The sequence below is a fragment of the Vicugna pacos genome, chromosome 14 (genome assembly GCF_048564905.1).
Source record: "Vicugna pacos chromosome 14, VicPac4, whole genome shotgun sequence".
Classification (NCBI taxonomy): Eukaryota; Metazoa; Chordata; class Mammalia; order Artiodactyla; family Camelidae; genus Vicugna; species Vicugna pacos.
Window position 1 is genome coordinate 48517487 of NC_133000.1, and position 22368 is coordinate 48539854.

At 35.4% G+C, this 22368-nt stretch overlaps 1 protein-coding gene across 7 annotated transcripts in view; it reads right to left on the reverse strand.

Moving 5' to 3' along the window:
* Positions 1–22368, reverse strand: part of MYCBP2 (MYC binding protein 2) — a 233182-nt gene that overhangs the window by 160201 nt on the left and 50613 nt on the right. For 6 of the 7 annotated variants that reach the window (XM_072976390.1, XM_072976389.1, XM_072976391.1 and 3 more), the window contains exons 11-17: positions 20993–21069; positions 19905–20109; positions 18311–18475; positions 15845–16003; positions 6885–7089; positions 4145–4290; positions 3779–3880 (exon numbers count right to left, since the gene is read on the reverse strand). In XM_072976390.1, coding sequence (XP_072832491.1) covers positions 3779–3880; positions 4145–4290; positions 6885–7089; positions 15845–16003; positions 18311–18475; positions 19905–20109; positions 20993–21069 — 1059 coding nt within the window. The remainder of the gene's footprint in view (positions 1–3778; positions 3881–4144; positions 4291–6884; positions 7090–15844; positions 16004–18310; positions 18476–19904; positions 20110–20992; positions 21070–22368) is intronic. The other variant, XM_072976388.1, reaches the window with a different exon arrangement.

Consider the following 22368-nt stretch of genomic DNA (forward strand, 5'->3'; position numbering starts at 1 on the left):
TCTGCACATGATTACTAAACCTCATTTGCTTGGGGGAGGAGTACAAGAGGCAAGAAAAACTTCTAGAAAATATAAATATACATATACTATAACATCAAGTAAGTATATAAAACATAAGATTCAGTCAGTGATATAACTGGGAATATATAAAACTTGATTAGAAAATGACAATGAAATCAATAAAAGTAAAAATGTAATTAAAGGATAGGTTTCTGTGAAAGAGTATACCAATATATATCACAGTATGAAATGATGTAAAATAACAAAATTGTACGCATAGAAAAATTTTAAGAAAGTACACCAACATTCTACAGTGGTTACCTTTGGATGAAGATTTATACTGATATTTTTTCTTATTTATATTTTCTAAGTGATTCATATAATACTTTAAAAGGGACTTTGATGTGGTATTAGAAGATCAGCTACTGGATACTGGATTTGATATGCCAAGTCAAGGAAATAACAGTTTTCGAGGCTTAAAAATCAACAGCAATAACTTCTCAACACTTTAAAATTAGAGAGACTATAATAAATTTGTTTTAACATTTTAATAGGAAACTTTTTTCTATCCTAATGGAATCATTTTACTCTACAGAAGATGTAGGGGGTTTTGCTATTAAAGTTTTGTAATGAACATCCCAATGCTGTGAGAAAAGCAATCAAGTTGAGGCCAGAGCTGGAAAAGAATCAAATCCAAAGGGAACAGAAGTCTACTAAACAGCCCACCACCACCAGCATAATTATCTTCACCATCACCACCATCATAATCATCAAACATTTGCCCAAGGCTTGGTACATATCAGACATTTTCATGTGTATCATTTAATCCTCATCCCTACTTATGTGAGTACACTTGTCACCTCCATTTTAAAGGTAAGGAAACTGAGGTTCAGAGTGGTTAAATTCCAGGGTCATATACCCAGTTAAGAAGCCAGGATATGAACCAAAGTCTAACATCTAAACCCATATTCTTAATCACCATGCTATATAGCTTGGCTAACTATGTAACTTATCTAAATAACATTCTCTAGGGAGAGCGAAAGAAGGCACTGTAAGAAATATGCCCAGATAGTATACATAAAACGGAAATGCCTCAGGCAAACCCAGGACGTAACTCACCCCACCTACAGCTCACAATTATGAAACCTTGATTTGACATTTAGGAGAAAAAGAAAGAAGGAAAACTAGGCAACATTATTTGAGCCTAGTTTTCCTTACAACAGAGTGCTGAGAAGGAATATAGAGATAAGAGCACTGACATAATCACCTAGGAGTCCTGGTGACTTATACAGCTCTACTTAAAAATCACACTGAACAAGCAATCCACTTATAAAATTAATACAAGTCTCAGAGAATTTAGCTGTCAATCAACTGTCTAAAAACAAACTAAAAATTATCAGAAACACTACTGAAATAATACCTGTAAATGAATGCCATTGGTACCTAAGAATATATACGTAAAAAAAATATTATCTGAAAGATTAATATCATAAAAAATTAAAGAAAAAGTTCCAACTTTATCAAAAAGCAGTAACCACAACACTTTTTGTGGTTTCAACAGCAAGAAAATTTTGTGTCATAAACAGAAGCTAAATTACATCAATAGCCCTGAGGCTGGTGATCAAGGCTTTAATACAAGAGCTGGGTCCTAAAATTCTAATCAAAACAATCAACACAAACTTGGTAAACAGGATGAGACAGATAAATCAAGTAAAATAATTTAATTTAATCTAAACCTGAAAGGTTGAAATTTCAACACAGATAAAGACAATTACTAATAAGCATAATTACAGGCTTGCTAACTGTTAGTATCTAAAAAGTACCAAGCAGAAGCTAAGAAGAAAAAAAAAAAAAAAGACAAGTGTGTGTAACAGTTGGAACGTGAAAAATTTATTTGGAATTTCTGTTCCTCATGAGGACAAAACAAGACTAACAATCCTTGTTAGCCTGGTACCAAACAAGAGCCCTAGAACACTGTGCATGTGACTCAAACCTATCCAGGACCCTGAGGCAGAAATTATGAAGCATGAGGCCCAGGCAATTCTGATGTAGAAGGTCCAGGGAACAAACTTGATCATCACTGCCCTCTAGAGCAGTGGTTCTCACACTTCAGCACCATCAGAATCACCTGGAGGGCTTGTTAAACCACAGAAACAATATAATTTCCACAAATAATTAAATAATACTTTATTTTTAACCTTTAAAAGGTTAGAGTGTATGTTTTAAAGGTCTTTGACGCATTTTAAAATAAATGGCAAAAGAAAATTCTGCAATAACAAAGTTTTGTTGAATAACCAATGCATAGACAATGTTCTTCTACTTCGAATATACAGAAAAATACTATACCTAGAGAAGAACAGCTTTTTATAGACGGGGAGAAAAGATTATAAGACATACAGCATTAGGCAAGTAATTAAATGTCATCATAAGGAGCTGCTATACTTTGGTAGAAACGTAAGAAATTGCTGAGTTTTGTACATCATTTCATATGGTTAAACCTAGTATTTCCAAAAAAAGAAACAACAGGTAGTAAAAGTATCTCTGACAATTAACCTTAAGCAAATCATATCATTAAAATAAAAGGAATTATCATTTAATTACCATGTGTCATAAAGACCCAGAACTTATATTTTACTCTATCCTCTACAAGACATTTAATATGTTATTTTCCCATATATCTATACAATGTAAATAATAACAGTATATACATTAATCTCATTAAAAGCTCCTTTAGAGTAAGAGGCAATGATTTTATGTAAACAAAGCCAAATTAACAGCAAATATTCACTGTGTCAATTTATCAACATCGTTTATCAGACACTGTAAAGAACAATCTTCAAGTTCTAAGCATGTTTTATGACTTTAGGTTAATAAAAATAGAATTTACATGCACTATAAATTTTATATTTATTCCATTTTATATTAAAAAAGGAAATGCCTAAAAAAGGTCTGTAATAATAGTTAAATGGGTAATAGGTTTTATCTTATGTATCAAATATAATGTCATTCTAATAAATATTTAAAGATACATGTCACTAAATATTTCTAATCAAGATTAGAATAAAGGAATAAAATCACAGACCTTTGTAACAATTTGTCCTAACCCTAAAATTCTACTGGGCAACAATAACTTTGATAATGCTTATATTTATCTCTGCTTGCTGGATATATGCTAAATACTTATAATCATTGTTAAATATATTCTTCAGGCTGAGAAGTGGTCATAAACAACTAGGAAAAGATAAATAATAAGTCTATTTTTGATAAAATCTGCAGACTCCCCAACCTACCCTTCTGATACATAACCAGAATAAGCTTTTTCTAAAAAGAGATACATCAAGGCATAATTATGCACTGAATTGGAAGGAAGAGTGATGAGACTATGCCCAGAATGACTATAAATAATTAAGACAACAGAAATTAAAATAACAAACTAATTTGGTAATCATAGTTAAGTAGATGGGTCAAAATTTGGGTGAAGGACAGTACTTAGAATTCGTATTTTTAAAAAGCTGACATTGCTAATAGTTTTCGATGCTTGGCAAATGGCACAACAATTCTTAATATGGTTGACTTATCTCATGAAACTCAACTGAATTAAATGTATGTTATTAGCACAATTGTAAGTACCTTCAATATTTTCATGAATTACTAGAATGTTACTAATCTTTATTTCAATTTCTTACTAAATCAGCCTACTCTATAAAGTTTTATGTGATCTCAGTGTAGGGTAAGAAAATAGCCTTTCATATACATTTTCTCTGCAGCTACATCTTACCTCTTCCTTCATCTAATCTGTGTCTCCTGATTACACGCTGCCGTTTTTCTTCTTGTCGTAACTGAAGGTGTTCTTCAATGTTAACCCCAGGTACTGGGACAGCTAGATGATTGACAATCAATCAATCAATTTTATAATAGATATGATAGAATTACATGAAATTCAAGAAAGTAAAAGCTAACAAAAACATTGTCTAAAACATAAATGATTTTTACTGCAAGAATCTTAGCAAAAAGGGAAAAAAAGATTCTCCTCCCTTAAAGACACATTGTCAGTTACCATACAAGCAGTACTGCGTAGTCAACTATTATCTTAATTTGTTAATGTGTATCTAACAGGAATTGTTTAAACTATCAGAATTATTACCTAATAGAAGATCTAAAGGTATCATCTCTTTGACTGCATCAAGAATTCCTCTTTGTCTTGCCTCTTGACCATCCAATTCTCTAGCACAAGCCTTGCAACATCCACATACAGCACAGCCAGATTCTCCAGAACCACAACCACAGATCCTAAAAATAAATAAATTATTAACGAAAATCCTTCTCTTTCCTTAAAACTCCATGACACCTTTTCTGCATTCTTAAGATTAACTTAAATAAGTCAGCAATGAAATCACCCCTTCAGATCAGGATCTGTCAATCTTAAAGAAAAGATATGAATGGATGAATAATTCCAAGATATGAATAGATATTAAAACTCCTAATAGGCATAACTGGTATATTTCTATAGAAAATACAAGTGAATCCTGTTATTTTCAAAGCCACTATTAACGAAGTCTTTTAAAAGTTTTCATGATTAGTGAGGTGCCAGTAGTTTCAGTATTAAGAGGCTAACAAACAGTTTGCTGCTATCTTCCAGATAAGTTAAGGAAAGCGTAGGCAGCCTTCAGTGAGTGAGCCAGCCCAGCTTGCCAGCTTCCTACGTTATGTCTCCTCACCCTACCCTCTCCTTTACATGCCATCACCTCTCATTCACTCCTTTCACGGTGTCCAGTTACCTATTCTTTCTCCTCTTCTTCGTCCTTTCCCTATCAGTTGTGTATCATGCATATGACATCTGATTATAACATAAAGAAAACAAGAGCACTCTCAGAAGTTGGCTAGAGGGTCAGTGAACACTAACTTCTTGGTCACATATTTTGTAGGTATAGAAGTTCTAACTTTATTTTTTGTTTGTTTTGGGGTTTTTTTGGGGGGGGGATTAGGTTTGTTTATTTATTTCTAATGGAGGTCCTGGGGATTGAACCTAGGACCTCATCATGCATGCTAAGCAAGTGCTCTACCACTGAGCTATACCCTCCCCGAGAAGTCCTAACTTTAATGTTATTTGTTGGATCAGGCCTGAAAAACTTCTGCCAGCCTCACTGCACTTCTGGTTACCCAGGTTTGCGGAGGCCTAAGATGAAGGATCTACCTGGCAACAGTTTTGAAAGACATAGTTCTAGGTACCCTGGAAATTCCTGGCTTTTAAAAGCAAGCATTACAGACCATCTGGAAGATCACTTACAACAGTAAAAACTGATATGATAATATGCCTTACTGAATTGGCCATGGGCACTATTTTAAAAATAATGTTTAATACTAAATTTATTCTAAGATCTATATGTAGTCACAATTTTATAATATTTGAAGTCATTTTTAAGTGTTCAGTTTCCTGCATATATTCCTATGTTGACTTTATTCATGTATTTATTTCTACTTCACTAATAAAGAAGTTACTGTATTTCGTTAGACATCATCCATTTAAATCTATAAATAATTATTGGAAATTGATAGTATATCACTGGGAAAAAGGATACAAAGAAAAATAATTAGTTTCAGGAAGGGCCAGAGAATTCAGAAATTCATTTATGATATTTATCAGTGGCATAAGTTCAGTGATTGGGAACACTTAATTTTAAATGACAATAGCTTGGGAGAGATCCAGAAAGATAAATTTCAATTCTAACATTGTTTAAAAAAAAATCACAGAATCTTTCTATATCCAACTTAAATTTAAAAATAAACAAATCAGAGGCTTAACTACAGTAAACACAACCAAACATATACCTTTGTAGAAGGAATATTTGATAAAGAGAGCCAAAAATTTTTTTAACATATTAGCATATCAAAAAATGCAAAGAAAACTTATTGTTAAAAAATTACAATATTTCAACAGCCTAAAAGAAAAGGCCTATTATATATGATATATTTAACTATGTTAAATCAAATATAAACCTAGAAATACAGAAAATCAAGACACTGTTTGGGAAGAAGTACTTGACTACTAAAGAGGTATCAAACACGGAGGTCAGAGATGAGGAGGTGGCTATTCTCATTCTGGGCTTCTCTTCACAAAATTCTCACTACTCCCCAAAGTTGGCTAATTAGCATAAATAATCTGATCTTACAAAGATCAGATCTATCATAACACAAAGATGTAAGACAACTAATTAATTATGTCTCCCAAAGATCACTCAATTATGTTACATTAGCTATTAATGGCAACACAAAAATAGGACTTGAAATTCTCTCCAACATTCTAGGGGAAAACCTGTATTCTGATTCTGCCAAACTCACATATTAACTTTAAAATGATAATAACACAGAACCCTGAAGAGGAAAAAATGGTCCAACAAGAATAAAAAGGCTAAATATAACAGATATAATGCAACTTTAGAAGTGACAATTCCTAGAACTCCTAAAACTGCAAACAGAATAATAATTCAAAAGAAAATTATATAACCCTAATTGAGTATTCTATATGGTGTTTCATAATTCTATACAGAAACAATTCATGTTCAACAAAAATGAATAGATATTTGGCATCAAAGAATTCTTAAGACTACAAAATGAAGCACAGCCTCAAGCATTAAAGAAATGTATGCCCTATTTTTAAATAATGACTTAAACAAATCAAATGAAAGAAAAGCACCTTAAATAAAATAACACTGAATTGGAAATTATTATAGTAGAAAACAATGATTAAGAATTAGAAGTATATACCAATATGCCTTTATAAGAAACAACATAACAGAATACACTCTAGAATGGCTTTTGAAAGAAATGTGTTCTGCTTATTTTCTACTACTATTTTATCTCTTGAGAATTAGTCATGTACTTACCCTCCAGGAACTCTGTCTGGACGCCCACTACTGACACAGCTGGCACCGTACCCGGTACAGTCTCCACAGACGGTGCACACCATGCACTGCTCCAGCTTCCACTTGTGCATGCCCGGAGGGCACATCATGGACTTCTCGTCTTTCTCATCCAGCTCTTCTTCCAGGTCCTCATCCATTGCTGTTGCCATATTTTCAACTCCAAACCCTATTTAAAAGATCAATTTACAATTCTGATGTAGGTTATTCCCGTGTCTAAAAAACTGGTCATTTTATTTTTCACTTAAAAAGTTAAAACATACATAACACATACTAATCCAAGTAAATATACAAAGGAATGATAAAATGTAAAAGCAACAGAAATAAAATTTAATTTAGGGATCACTAATAAGTGTTCTCCCCATTTTCTTTCTGCAGAAAGAGGCAGTGGGACTTCCGGGCAAGATGGCCCAGTAGAAGGACGCTTGTAAGTCACCCTCTCCCACAAATACACCAAGACCCACATCTACAGACCCACTCAGCCAACCAGAGCACCTGCGGAACTCCAACAGATCATCGCCCTCTTCAAAAGATAAAGATGACAAAAATCTGGTAGGAGAAAAGGAAAAAAGAAAGAACAAAAGGCAAAGCAGCGCGGGACGGGTCCCGCGGGGAGGGAGCGGCAAAGGAGGACTGGCGCTCGCTCGCTGGGTCTCCCCTCTCCAACTGAGAGGCCAGCCAGACGGAGGGGGAGCCTCCGAGGCTCGGATCTGTACAGAGCAGCCCTTGTCTGACAGAACTAACTTAAACGGGCACAGAGCGTCCCCCCGACACCCAGCCTGAGAGGCGGGCCGGCAGCAGCGGGCAGGGCCAGGCTGCACAAGCAGGGCGGAGGACGGGGGCGGCTGCACGGAGGCAGATCCGGGGGACTGCAAGGGGCTGGGCGCCAGGGCTGTGGGTGTACAGGACAGAACAACCTGGGCCCTCCATAAAACAGCAAGGTTGATGTGCTCTCGGGGGAAGGGTGCATACCTCCATCTCTGAAAACCCGCCGAAACTTTTCAGGGGAAGAGGGGCGGGGCCCAGGCAGAGCCGCCATATTCTCCGGCGCTGAGCACCCAGGCGGGACCAGAGGCGAAACCTGCGTCCGCACCGAAGGGCTTAGCAGCCTCAAGGGCCAGACTGAGACGGGCCTACAGCCCTGGGCAGATAGGACCCTTCCATTCTGGTACCCCAGAGAACTTGCTCCACGAAGACAAACAAGCAGCTGGGTCTTGGCTCGGAGCGGGGACGAGGCAGCCCCTCGTTCTGCCCTGAGCCCACCCGCGGAGCGGGACCAGGGCGGAGCGCCGAACAGGGCAGAGCGCGACCAGGGCGGAGCGCCGAACGGGGCAGAGCGCGACCGGGGCGGAGCGCCGGCCAGGGCGGAGCGCCGGCGCAGAGCGCGCAGCCGCACAGAGCAGCGGAGCTACCGGCGGCGCAGGCAGGGGGAGAGCGGCCCCCCGCCTGTCGGGCAGGAACACAACCCCTGACCGAGGTGCTGGGAAGGGGCACAACCCGCCCTCCTGCCTGGCCAGTCTGCAACATCTGACTGCGGCATCCGGAGGGGCAGTGACCCGCCCGCCCGCAGCAGAGGAGAGCTGCATCTGACCCCTTGTTAGGAGGAGGCGCGATCTGCTTGCCGACAGGTGCTGGGAGCAGCACAGAAGAGGGCACCAACGGAGGGCCTCTGAAAACAAGCTGAGCTTCCGAAACAGGATGAAGACAGAAGGACATCACATTAAAAGCACACACACTCCAGGAGAACACCGACAACCCCCCCCCCTTTTTTTTTCTGTTTTTTTTGTTTTGTTTTGTTTTGTTTTTTATCTGTTTTTACCTGTTCTATTTTCAATTACTCTTTTAATTTTTACTTCTTAATTCATTTCTATTTCTCTTGGGTTTTGATGTCCTGTTATTGATTACACACAGGCTTCAAACACATATATTCATCTCCCCACCCCCCCCTTTTTTTTTTTAAAGGTTTTAAAAGGACGTCTCCCCCTGATTAATACTCTGCTTCAACCCGCTCTTCTATTATTCATTATACATTGTTTTCAAACCCTTTCTCCCTTCTTTTAAAAATCTTTCTCTCTCTCTTATTCTTTTCTCTTTTTTTCTTTTTTTCTTTTTTCTTTTTTTTCATTAGTTCTATTCCTAAATAGGCATTAGATAGGTAAAATCCTTAAGATCCAAAATAGACAACTGATACTCCATAAACCACAGTGCCAGAGAGGTATGAGCAAGATGAAGAAGCAGAGAAACCTTTCCCAATTAAAAGAACAAGAGGAATCCCCTGAAAGAAAGCTCAATGAAATAGACATCGATAGCCTACTAGATCAAGATTTCAAAAAAGGAGTGATCAAATTGCTGAAGGAATTAAAAGAGATAATGCTTAGAGAAATAAAATATGTCAAAAATGAAATTGAAGCTATAAAGAAGAGCCAAGCAAAATGGGAAAACTCATTGACAGAGATGAGGAATGATCTAACAGCTGTGCAAAGCCGACTAGTTAATGCAGAGGAACGAATTAGTGATCTAGAAGACAGGGCAACAGAAAGCACCCATTCAGAAGAACTACAAGATAAGCAAATAAAAAATAATGATAATAGCATAAGGGACCTATGGGATAATATAAAGCGTCCCAATCTTCGCATAATAGGGGTCCCAGAAGGGGAAGAAGGATCAAAGGGGATTGAAAAGGGTTTTGAAGAAATCATGACTGAAAACTTCCCAAACTTACAGAAGGAATCAGATATCCAAGTACAGGAAGCTCAGAGGGTCCCAAACAGGAAGAACCCAAATAGACCCACACCAAGACATATCATAATCAAGATGGCCAGAGTCAAGGATAAAGAAATGATTCTAATAGGCAGCAAGAGAAAAGCAAAGAGTGAACTACAAGGGAACCCCCATAAGGCTCTCAGCTGATTTCTCTACACAAACACTACAGGCCAGAAGGGAGTGGCAAGATATATTCAAAGCCCTGAATGAAAAAAAGATGCAGCCTAGGATACTTTATCCAGCAAGGCTATCCTTTAGGATAGAAGGAGAAATAAAGAGTTTCACAGACAAAAAAAAGCTGCAGGAGTTTAGCAACACTAAACCCATGCTAAAAGAAATATTGAAAGGGCTAGTCTAAATAGAAAAGCAGCAGGATGCTACAGAAATGAGAAACGTACAACTGGAAATGTGATAACTCATGAATTACAAATAAAGAAAACACGAAATTATAAAAGAAGACATACAAATCACTAAGAGTGGGAGAGGGAGGCAGGGAAATATAGAATTTTTTTTTCTTTCTTTTTTTAAATTTTCTTTAACAGTAGGATGGGTTTGAGATCATGTTATTACCAGTTTATTAAAAACGGGTATAGGTTAATAGATTTACAAAAAAGGGTAACCACAAGTCAAAAATTTACAAGGGAGTCACAAAAATTAAATAAAAGCCATGATAATACAAAGGAAAATTACCAAACCACAAAAGGAAGAAGAAAGGAACAAAGAGGATATACCAATTCAACTGCAAAGATAAGTTCAAAATGGCAATAAACACACATCTATCATTAATTACTGTAAATGTTAATGGACTAAATGACCCAGTCAAAAGACATAGAGTGGCAGAGTGGATAATAAAGCAAGAACCTTCAATATGCTGCATACAAGAGACCCACTTTAGGGAGAAGGACACATATAGATTGAGAGTGAAAGGATGGAAAAGGATATTCCATGCAAATGGAAAAGCCAAAAAAGCAGGTGTTGCAGTACTGATTTCAGACAAAATAGACTTTAAAACAAAGGCCATAAAGAAAGATAAAGAAGGACATTTTATAATGATTAAAGGAGTGATACAAGATGAAGATATTACACTCGTTAATATATATGCACCCAATATAGGAGCACCTAAGTACATACAAGAATTACTAACAGAGATAAAGGGGGATATTGATGGGAATACAATCATAGTTGGAGATTTTAACACTGCATTAACATCACTAGACAGATCTTCCAGACAGAAAATAAACAAGGCAACAGAGAAATTAAATACTACAATAGAAAAACTAGATTTGGTGGATATTTTCAGAGCTTTACACCCCCAAAAAATAGAATATACATTCTTTTCAAGTGCACATGGAACATTTTCCAGGATCGATCATGTACTTGGACACAAAAGAAACCTCAACAAATTTAAGAAGATAGAAATTATCTCAAGCATCTTTACTGACCACAATGCCATGAAACTGGAAATCAACAACAGAGAAACAAAGGAGAAAAAAAGAAAAGCATTGAGATTAAACAATATGTTACTGAAAAAACAATGGATCAATGAGGAAATCAAAGCTGAAATTAAAAAATACCTTGAGACAAATGATAATGAAAGCACAACCACTCAAAACCTATGGGACACAGCAAAGGCAGTGCTAAGAGGGAAGTTTATAGTGATACAGGCCTTCCGCAAAAAAGAAGAACAATCTCAAATAAACAAGTTAACCCACCACCTGAATCAATTAGAAAAAGAAGAACAAAAAGCCCCAAAAAGCAGCAGAAGGAAGGAAATAATAAAGATCAGAGAGGAATTAAATACAATAGAGATTAACAAGACCATAGAAAAAATCAACCAAACCAAAAGCTGGTTTTTTGAAAAAGTAAATAAAATCGACAAACCTCTGGCCAAACTCACAAAGAAGAAAAAAGAGAGAGCACAAATTAGCAAAATAAGAAAGGAAAATGGAGAAATTATAACAAACAAAATAGAAATACAGAATATCATATGAGAATATTATGAAAAACTATATGGAACCAAACTGGATAACCTAGAGGAGATGGACAAGTTTCTGGAAACATACTGTCCACCAAAACTGAATCAAGAAGAAACTGAACACTTGAACAATCCGATCACTAGAAAGGAAATAGAAATAGCAATTAAAAACCTCCCTACAAATAAAAGTCCAGGACCGGATGGCTTCACCGGGGAATTCTACCAAACATACAAAGAAGAACTCATACCAGTCCTTCTCAAACTCTTCCAGACGATTGAAAAGGAGGGAATACTCCCAAACTCATTCTATGAAGCCACCATCACCCTGATACCAAAACCAGGCAAAGACACTACAAAAAAAGAGAATTAGAGGCCAATATCACTGATGAACATAGACGCCAAAATCCTCACCAAAATTTTAGCAAATAGAATCCAACAACATATAAAAAAGATTATACATCATGACCAAGTGGGGTTCATCCCAGGGACACAAGGCTGGTTCAACATACGCAAATCAATCAATGTAATACATCACATCAACAAGAGAAAGGACAAAAACCACATGATCATCTCAATCGATGCAGAAAAAGCATTTGATAAAATTCAACACCCATTTATGATAAAAACTCTCGCCAAAGTGGGTATAGAGGGAACATATCTCAACATAATAAAAGCTATATATGACAAACCTATAGCCAGCGTAGTTCTCAACGGTGAAAAACTCAAAAGCTTCCCACTAAAATCTGGGACAAGACAAGGATGCCCACTATCACCACTCCTATTCAATATAGTCCTGGAAGTCCTAGCCACAGAAATCAGGCAAGAGAAAGAAATAAAAGGGATCCAAATTGGAAAAGAAGAGGTAAAAGTGTCATTATATGCTGACGACATGTTACTATATATAGAAAACCCTAAAAGGTCCACACAAAAGCTACTAGAGCTGATCGAAGAATTCAGCAAGGTAGCAGGTTACAAAATTAATGTTCAAAAATCAGTTGCCTTTCTTTACACTAACGATAAATCAACAGAAAAAGAAAGTAAAGAAACAATCCCCTTTAAAATAGCACCCAAAGTAATAAAATATCTGGGAATAAATCTAACCAAGGAGGTGAAAGAATTATACACAGAAAACTATAAACCATTGATGAAGGAAATTAAAGAAGACTTTAAAAAATGGAAAGATATTCCATGCTCTTGGATTGGAAGAATCAATATTGTTAAAATGGTCACACTGCCCAAGGCAGTCTACAGATTTAATGCAATCCCTATCCAATTACCCAGGACATATTTCACAGAACTAGAACAAATCATAATAAAATTTATATGGAACCATCAAAGACCTAGAACTGCTAAAGCATTACTGAAGAGAAAGAAAGAGGCTGGAGGAATAACTCTCCCAGACTTCAGACAATACTATAGAGATACAGTCATCAAGACAGCATGGTATTGGTACCAAAACAGACATATAGACCAATGGAACAGAATAGAGAGCCCAGAAATGAACCCACAAACTTTTGGTCAACTCATCTTTGACAAAGGAGGCAAGAATATACAATGGAATAAAGACAGTCTCTTCAGCAAATGGTGTTGGGAAAACTGGACAGCAGCATGTAAAACAATGAAGCTAGAACACACCCTTACACCATATACAAAAATCAACTCAAAATGGATTAAAGACTTAAACATAAGACAAGATACAATAAACCTCCTAGAGGAAAACATAGGCAAAACATTATCTGACATACATTTCAAAAATTTTCTCCTAGAAGAAATAAAAGCAAGAATAAACAAATGGGACCTAATGAAACTTACAAGCTTCTGCAGAGCAAAGGAAACCAGAAATAAAACAAGAAGAAAACCTACAGAATGGGAGAAAATTTTTGCAAGTGAAACCGACAAAGGCTTGATCTCCAAAATATATAAGCAGCTCATACGACTCAATAAGGAAAAAATAAACAACCCAATCCAAAAATGGGCAGAAGACCTAAACAAGCAACTCTCCAAGGAAGACATACAAATGATCAAAAAGCACATGAAAAAATGTTCAATATCACTAATTATCAGAGAAATGCAAATCAAAACTACAATGAGGTATCACCTCACACCAGTCAGAATGGCCGTCATTCAAAAATCCAAAAATGACAAATGCTGGAGAGGCTGTGGAGAAAGGGGAACCCTCCTACAGTGCTGGTGGGAATGCAGTTTGGTGCAGCCACTGTGGAAAACAGTGTGGAGATTCCTCAAAAGACTAGGAATAGACTTACCCTATGACCCAGGAATCCCACTCCTGGGCTTGTATCCAGAATGAACCCTACTTCAGGATGACACCTGCACCCCAATGTTCATAGCAGCACTATTTACAATAGCCAAAACATGGAAACAACCTAAATGTCCATCAACAGGTGACTGGATAAAGAAGAGGTGGTATATTGATACAATGGAATACTACTCAGCCATAAAAACCGACAACATAATGCCATTTGCAGCAACATGGATGATCCTAGAGAATGTCATCCTAAGTGAAGTAAGCCAGAAAGAGAAAGAAAAATAGCATATGAGATCGCTCATATGTGGAATCTAAAAAACAAAAACAAACAAAAACAAAGCATAAATACAGGACAGAAATAGACTCATGGACAAAGAATACAGACTTGTGGTTACCGGTGGGGGGGGGGTAGAGGGTGGGAAGGGATAGACTGGGATTTCAAAATTGTAGAATAGATAAACAAGATTACACTGTATAGCACAGGGAAATATACACAAAATGTTATGATAAATCACAGAGAAAAAAATGTGACAATGAGTTTGTATATGTGCATGAATGACTGAAAAATTGTGCTGAACACTGGAATTTGACACAACACTGTAAAATGATTATGAATCAATAAAAAATGTAAAAAAAAAAAGAAAGAAAGAGGCAGTGATAGTAAGAGCATCTCTTAGCTATTACTTTGTGTCACTCACACTTCTAATTTTCTCTGATTTTAGTTCCTTGCTTTCCATCTTCACCACCAATACTTTCATTCAACACACCAACGAAAGTCTCCTAACCACACACCAAGAGTCCCTCCACTTTAGAATAACCTCCCACTGATAGTAATGAGCTTCTTAAAATATATATTTGATTCTATGACTTCACAATTTACAAATTTCAATGTCTTTTTCCCAACGTCTTCAAAAGAACAAAACTCCTTAGCAAGATACAGTCAGTCACAATCAGGCTCCCAATTTCCTCCAATCTTTCTTCCATGCAAACTACATTCCACCTGAATCTAAATTTCCTCTGCTTTCTAAACATCCTGTCTCCTTTTACATGCTCACAGCCTTTGCCTGCCATCAAGAAGGCCCCAAAAGAGCTAAATTTTTCTTAATTTATACAAATATTAATCCTCAAACTCATTCACACACAGCTCAATGCTTAATTCTAATAATATGTCTCTATTTCCTATTCTTCATCCATACAAAATTAAAAACAGAAAACCAGAAATTGGGGTAAAGGGTATATGACAGCACTGATAGTAGTTAGAAGTAAACACTAAGAGTAAGAATGAGGTGGACACAAACTATTACCAAAACAAACAAACAAACAAAAACAAAAACTACAACAAGCAAGGCAACAAAGGATAAACCTCTCTTTTCCCCCTTCAATAGCCTGAGTGCTGGGGCAAAGGATACAGTATATAAGGTGTATCTACAATTTCTCCTGATAAAGGGTCAAGTATTCTTAAGGATCACGCTTAGTTGTCAAGAACTGATTAAATTTCAGGTAGTACATGCTGTTAAACAGGAAGATATTTGCCAGACAGACTGCTGCCAACAATGGTTAAGACTGAAAATATAGGGTATAAAAGGAGCTAATAACAAAGAGCTTGAAAAATATACTTTTCTGGAATAGTTCAGTCACTAAAAATGCTAAATCAAAGAAGGTGCTATTACATCTTATACAAAATTAAGAAAAACATACAAGTAAATAAGTAAGCTCATTCAGACATTAGAAGTCTAAAGTATATTCAATTATTCCAGTGATATACTGTCAATCAAATAAGAAATTCAGTGGTTTTCATAATTTATATGTATGAAATCAAAAAGCCATTTGTTTTGAAAGAATAAAATTCTTCACTATGGTGTTCTGAAAAACTACAGAAAAGATAACACAGAAATTAATATCCACACATGCAACACCTACCTTTCCCACCTTGGTTCATGGCACCAGTGTCTCGTCCACACTGTCCTTTATTATTTACACCAAATGTCCAGACTTCTCCATTCTTCATTAAAACACAAGTATGAGCTTTGCCCATAGCTACCTGAGTTACAAAATGGCCTTTCAAATCTGTTACCAAACCTACAGGAAAGATACAAATTTGGTAAGAAACAACAAAAAAAGCCTTTCTGAGCCTAGTAAATCATCAGTAATGGAAAGGGACCACTTCAACATAAAACTTTCCATTTCTGGGATAAAATAACCCAACAAAATGGGAAATAGTGGCCAAAAGATAGACAAGGTATCAGTAAATTAACTTTGTAATTTTGTAATAAGCCCTCAAAATCTTAAAATGTCATCTTCTAGACTAGGGACAAGGCTTTATTCTGGCATTAGCTCAAGCCTGCTTCTCCTGCATGCTTGCTCTAAGCGGTAGGACCACTCAACAGTTCTTAGAAAGGTCACTGTATCTCGAACTTTCCTGACCCAAGCCCAAAGGAGTCTATGAATCATGTACTTTACTTGCTTTGACCCGCCTCAGTGAAACAGAGTAGAAAACCTGCCAGAGTACTCTGAAATAACACTGTTTTTGTAGAAACCTGTGAGATTTCAAAAGCAGTATTTCTTAGGCTTTTTAAATCTACAATGTTTTTTCCATAATCCAATACATAGTTCCTAAACTTCACTTATTCATGAATTACTTTCATTATGCTTCCCATATCTTGGTGTCACCCATACTACCTTAGCATTTTTGCATCAATTTTAAATTGACTAAAGTATTTTTAACCTTATCCAGCAGTAATAACCGTAGAAATCAGACTACTGAGTATTTCCAACATACGCTAAAATAAGAACATTTTTTTAAAAATTAAAGTATTTGTTTTACTTAGGTTACAAATAATATAATTCTCATATCACACTTTGGCAAAACTATTCTACATTATTAGCTCAGCTATCACCTCCTTAAGGTGACCTTTCCTTTCACCTTATACTAGCTTAGGTCTTTTGGTTAAGCATACCTCAAAAACTCCCACTTTTAGCATTTAGCATACTTGAAAAAGGTATGTTTATGTAGAAACAGTATTTATTATCATTAACAGTACTAGCTGACATGTCTTGAGCCCCATGTGCCAGGCTCTGTTCTAAGCATTTCATAAGCATTATCTCCTGTAATCTTACAAGGACCATATGAAGCAGGCAACTATCATTAGCTCCCTTTCACAGGTGGGAAAAAAATGAAAGTTAAGAAAAGCTCTGAAAAGTTAAGTAATTTAAGCTAGTTAGCCAAATAAAAAGTGACAGTACCAGGATCTGAGTCTATATCCAAAATCATTAGACCACAGTTATCTAACATTTAATTTCTATAATGCCCAACTATCTCTCAGAGCAACAAAAAGAAAAGGAAAATGTCTGTCTGGTCCACCAATCCCTGAGACCCTGTTATTCCTCAATAAATACACGTTGAATAAATGCACAAGTTTCCATCAGCCTCAGCCAAGAGGATATTTAGCGAGCAATACTTATATTAAATATTATCTTAAAAATATACATGAACTCATCCCCAAATTTTAATATACTCTGACAGTTGCAGTCAACTGAGATTAAACATTAGCACATTCAACCAACTCACAAGTCACCTAAGCACAGTTCAACTTAATAATGGGAGTGTCATAAATGTTCAACATACGTGATTTCCTCAGCATGAGACAATCGCTTAAACTTTTAATCAGAAACTTCATTAATTCTGGTTCCTTTTCTACAAAGAAATTGATGGGCTTTACATACTTACTTCATAAAAAAACCCTTCTAATTGGGTTTCTACAATCATTGTACTCATTTCTAAATGCTAGAAAGAAAATTTAGCAGCCAAATATGACAAGTTTTTGAGATTAGAGTTTATAAATATAAAATTCTTTATTTGGCTAGTTCTATCCCTCACATCCACTACTTACATGTGTAGTTATCAGTCACTGAGTCACACTTAACAGGTAATTCTTGAGATTCTGACCACGCAACAGGCACTGTGTTGGGCACTGGAGATGTAACAGTAAATAAGAGAGAAAGCCCTTCTCTAACCACCTAACAACAGGGGGAGATAATTAATTCATCAATTATAAAAATGCTAAATTACGAAAATCATGTCCTCAGGGTACCACCAGGAATATGTCACATGAGCATCTAACAGAGCCTAGGGAAAGCCTTCCAGAGAAAGGAACAGCTAAGGCAGAACTGCACTGGCCAAGCCCCATGATTATCTTTGCAGGAAACTAGTGACAGTGTTCCCAGCAGGAGACAGGAAGGAATAACTAAATGTTGTAATTAGAAAGATATATGGAAAAATGTAGAGAAAGCATGCTACAAATGTTAATTTTCTAGATGTACCTTTCCAACACATAAAGTTTCATACTAGACTTTCTGTGCCTAAAAGTGAAATGGTTTTTAACTTACTTGAACTATCAGAGTAAATGGCATCTTTTCCAAACATGTACAGCTCTCCATCTTTAGAAATAACAGAACTACTTCCATTGTTGCAGGCTGTATACACCACAATCTTTCCTTCCATCTTAATTATCTTTTTAGGTTTATAAGGTTTCGACTGACGTCTGCTCTTAGCTTAAAAACAAAATTTAATTTAAGGCACCTATGCACAAACAGAAATAACGATTTATATACAAAACCTAAGGAAAAAATACATCAATTGCATTTATGATACTGTTGATTGACTGATTGATTATTTATTTTCACAAAGGTCTGGGCTTCCCAAAATATCAATTAAATGAGTCAACCTCAAAGACTCATCTGGCTAATTAATATGCAGGCTATCACTATCAAATCCTCTTCTTTGTAGAGCACTGAAATACCCAATGGGAAATCAACAGTCTTCTACCAAACTCTTGGGGAGCCCAATCTCTAGATTAACTACTTACATTATCAACACCATTCCAGTGTCATGTATGTATTTAAAAAAAATTCCTTTCCTCTCAAACTATACCTCACATGTATTCCTATGTTAGATCCTGTGAAGTAAAATTAGCTTCTCACTCATTCAACACATATTAAGTGACAGTCAGAGACTGTAAGGAAAGGAAATGCATACATGGAGAGACAGCAAATAAATTTAAACGTAGCTAATTTAAGCATTTTCTGCTCTGAAAAACTAAATCCCTGAAATGTGCAAAAGATGGGAAATATCAATCTTCCATTTCCTTAGCCAACTTAATGTTTGCATGTTCTTATGAATAAAAACATACTGCTGTATTGGGTACAATTCTGGGACTTAAAATACCATTACATTTTTTCATATAACATGTATATATAGCAACTAAGTTACCTGGTGCTCAAACAAAGGAATAACAATGTCCTCCAAATGCTAAAAGTAAAAACTGGCTGGACTGAAGTTTCTGAGATATGGTAATATATTTCATGGCTACTTTACGGGATTTTTTTTTCCTCAGAATCACTTTTATTTATACACGATTTCTACATTAGATGTTGACTTCAAACCTAATCCTCATAAGATGCTACCCCAACTGCTACAATGTATAACATACCAGAGAAGTTACAAAAAGAGAAAAATGACACTTTGAGGAAGACTGAACAGAAGTATAGAAAAGATAAGAGATAAAACTGACTATTATTTCATCGCTTAGGAATGCTTCCATCATAGAGAAATAACACCAAGAACAAAGTTCCACTAACTGACACTATTACACAATTTACATAAAGTTTATTTCATTCTGAAATATATATTCCTTCCAAAATTTTGGATTACCTAAAATAATATATTGGAATGAGTTTTTTAAAAAAATAACACCGACTGGCAAAACAAATGAATAGCCATGTATGCATAAAGCATATAAAAATTCATGAATATGAACTTTAGTATGAAATCAGCACAGTTCTTTAATGAAGAGTACACCACAACCATTAACTGAATATTCCCCAATATAAAATCTATTAACTTGGGGAGGTTAGCACTGTTGAAATTGATACACCTTATGTTAATAAATTCTACACTATTCTTATTGAATAGTCAACTTACTTGACTCTCCGTCTTCTCCTTTACTAGCAGATCCTGTAAAGAATATGCTTCCGTCTTCTGCAACTAAAAGGGCATGAGAGCCATCGTGTCCAACTGAGAAGTGTACAATCTTTGGAGATTTCGTAATTGGTAGCTCAACCCACTTTCCTGCTGAAGGTCCGCCTTGTTTGATTCCAAGACTCTGGTATTTGCCAGTGTAATATATCTTATATATATTTAAAAAAAGGGAAGGAATTATAGTATCTTTTGGAGTAGTGCACCAGGTTTCACATTACAGGAAAAAAAAAAAAAAGACTTCCATATTTTATTGAAAAACAAAAATAGTAAGAACCCAAGCTCCTTTTTAATACTATTCAACTTCTGAGAGCTGAGCAGGAGAGAAATAAGCATATTTTTTCAAAAATACATAGCTCATAGTATTTTTTTCATATCTACTCAGGATATTTATAACTTTTCATAAGCACCCTGAGTAGATATATTTCTATCTTGAAATACTAAATATATTCAGAAATATATTTCATAAATATACTCCAACACACAACAGCTGGAAATTCAAAAAATTCTCAATTCATTTTGCCCAGAGTAAAAAGCCTTACATACAAATATATTGGATTTCCCTCATAATTTTAATTTTTAGCATTATTTTAATTATCTTACTTTATCTTCATACCCACAAGGTAAGAAAGAAGTTTCCATCTCTATGGATAGACTTCCATAATCTATAGCTTAATTTTAAACGCTCCTACTGCCCCCAGTTTGCAGCCCATATGTCTGCACATTTACAAAAATTTGCAATGTATATTCCATTCATCAAAATAAACACAAAACGTCAATTCACTTCAACTCAAAAATTATAAAGAGAGCTCCATAATAAAGTTAAACATCTGTAAAAAATGTTATATTTTATAAAGTTTATAAAGTTTTATACTCTTAAATCTCATAATTTTCTTTTATGCTATTTCAACATGAACAAAACTGAATTATATTAAAAATTAAATCAAACATGTGAACTACGTAAGCTAATCAACTGATTGTACCAACTATCTCTTAAAGCAGATGTTAACTTTTAATTCTAAAGAGTAACTTACCTTTCCATTTGCTGTTTTCATTAGTGCAAACTCTCGTCCTGCACCAAGAATTGCTGATTCCTCATCAAATCCTGTACCTGATAATACAACAAGACTAATAAGTACTATTATATTTTAATACTAGTAATTTCAAGCACAACTTGTAGTATTTTGAGTAATGACCAAGTCAATTCAATTAACACCACTCAAAAACAAAAATGATACAATATGCCATGCAGGTCAATTAAAAAAAAAAAATCTATTACAGTAGCTACACTACTGAAAGGAAAGATAGTCAGCATAAGCTTAATTTCTTTCAAATTAGTGCCAAATTAGTTTTTTAAGTATGAAAAAAAATTGTTTAGATCCACGTCAGCAATATTCCTTGAATTAATGAACGATTAAATTTTTATTGGGCATTGTGTAGCTGTCAGATGGCGTTACAGAATGCATGAACTTTTTCCTATTTGATCCTCACAAATCTACTGCCTGGTTTGCAAATGAACAAATATAAAGCTTGGTGAGGTTAAGTCTCAACACAGAGTCACTTAGGCTTGAACAATGCCATACAAATATTTGAATTAAGGTATTTCAGATTCTCTGTTCCATGTTTTTTTTCTACAGAAGAACACTTCATATAGTTACTCCATGAATTTGAATATATGTACATAGATCCTTATGCATAATTTCAAAATGTGAAACAAGTGAATAATTATATATAGCACATTTTATGAGTTTGTCCGACTGTACAAACTACTAATGAGTTTACAGGAGTTTTAAATTTAAAAACTATTAAGTTCAATCCAGTATTTTTCTATTAAAAAGAACAAAAATACTACATAATTAAATAAAATACACAAAGTAAATCACTAATGTCAAGTTTAATAAATTTAATGAGATAGCAGTCCAAAAGGTGAGTCTTGCAAAGATTCCCACAAGTTAAGAAATGGGATTGTTAAACCAGGAATAGTAAGGCAAACCAAAATTGAGACCCTCCCGGGAACTTGTAATCCTGTCTACTACTACGACACTGCAATAGTAATTATACTAGGTCCACAAAATACTCTGTGGACATCTGTATTTCAGAATCCAAATGAAAGATTATTAAATCAATTTGTTAAGCTAATTGTCATTTTCACTATCTATGAGATAACTCTATGGCTATCCTGAAAATCTGTTCAAATAAAATTAAAGGCTCCAGTGAGAAAACTATTTATATATTGGAGTAACATTTACAATAGAAATTCTCATAATTTTAAATAATTGAATAAAGATGGAGCATATAAACTAATGATGTTCCCAAATGTTGTCTATCTATAATTCTTATCAAAGTTTATTTTCTTTTGCTCAATTCAAAATGAAAATGAAAAATTATTAGAATATCTCTAGCTAACGGC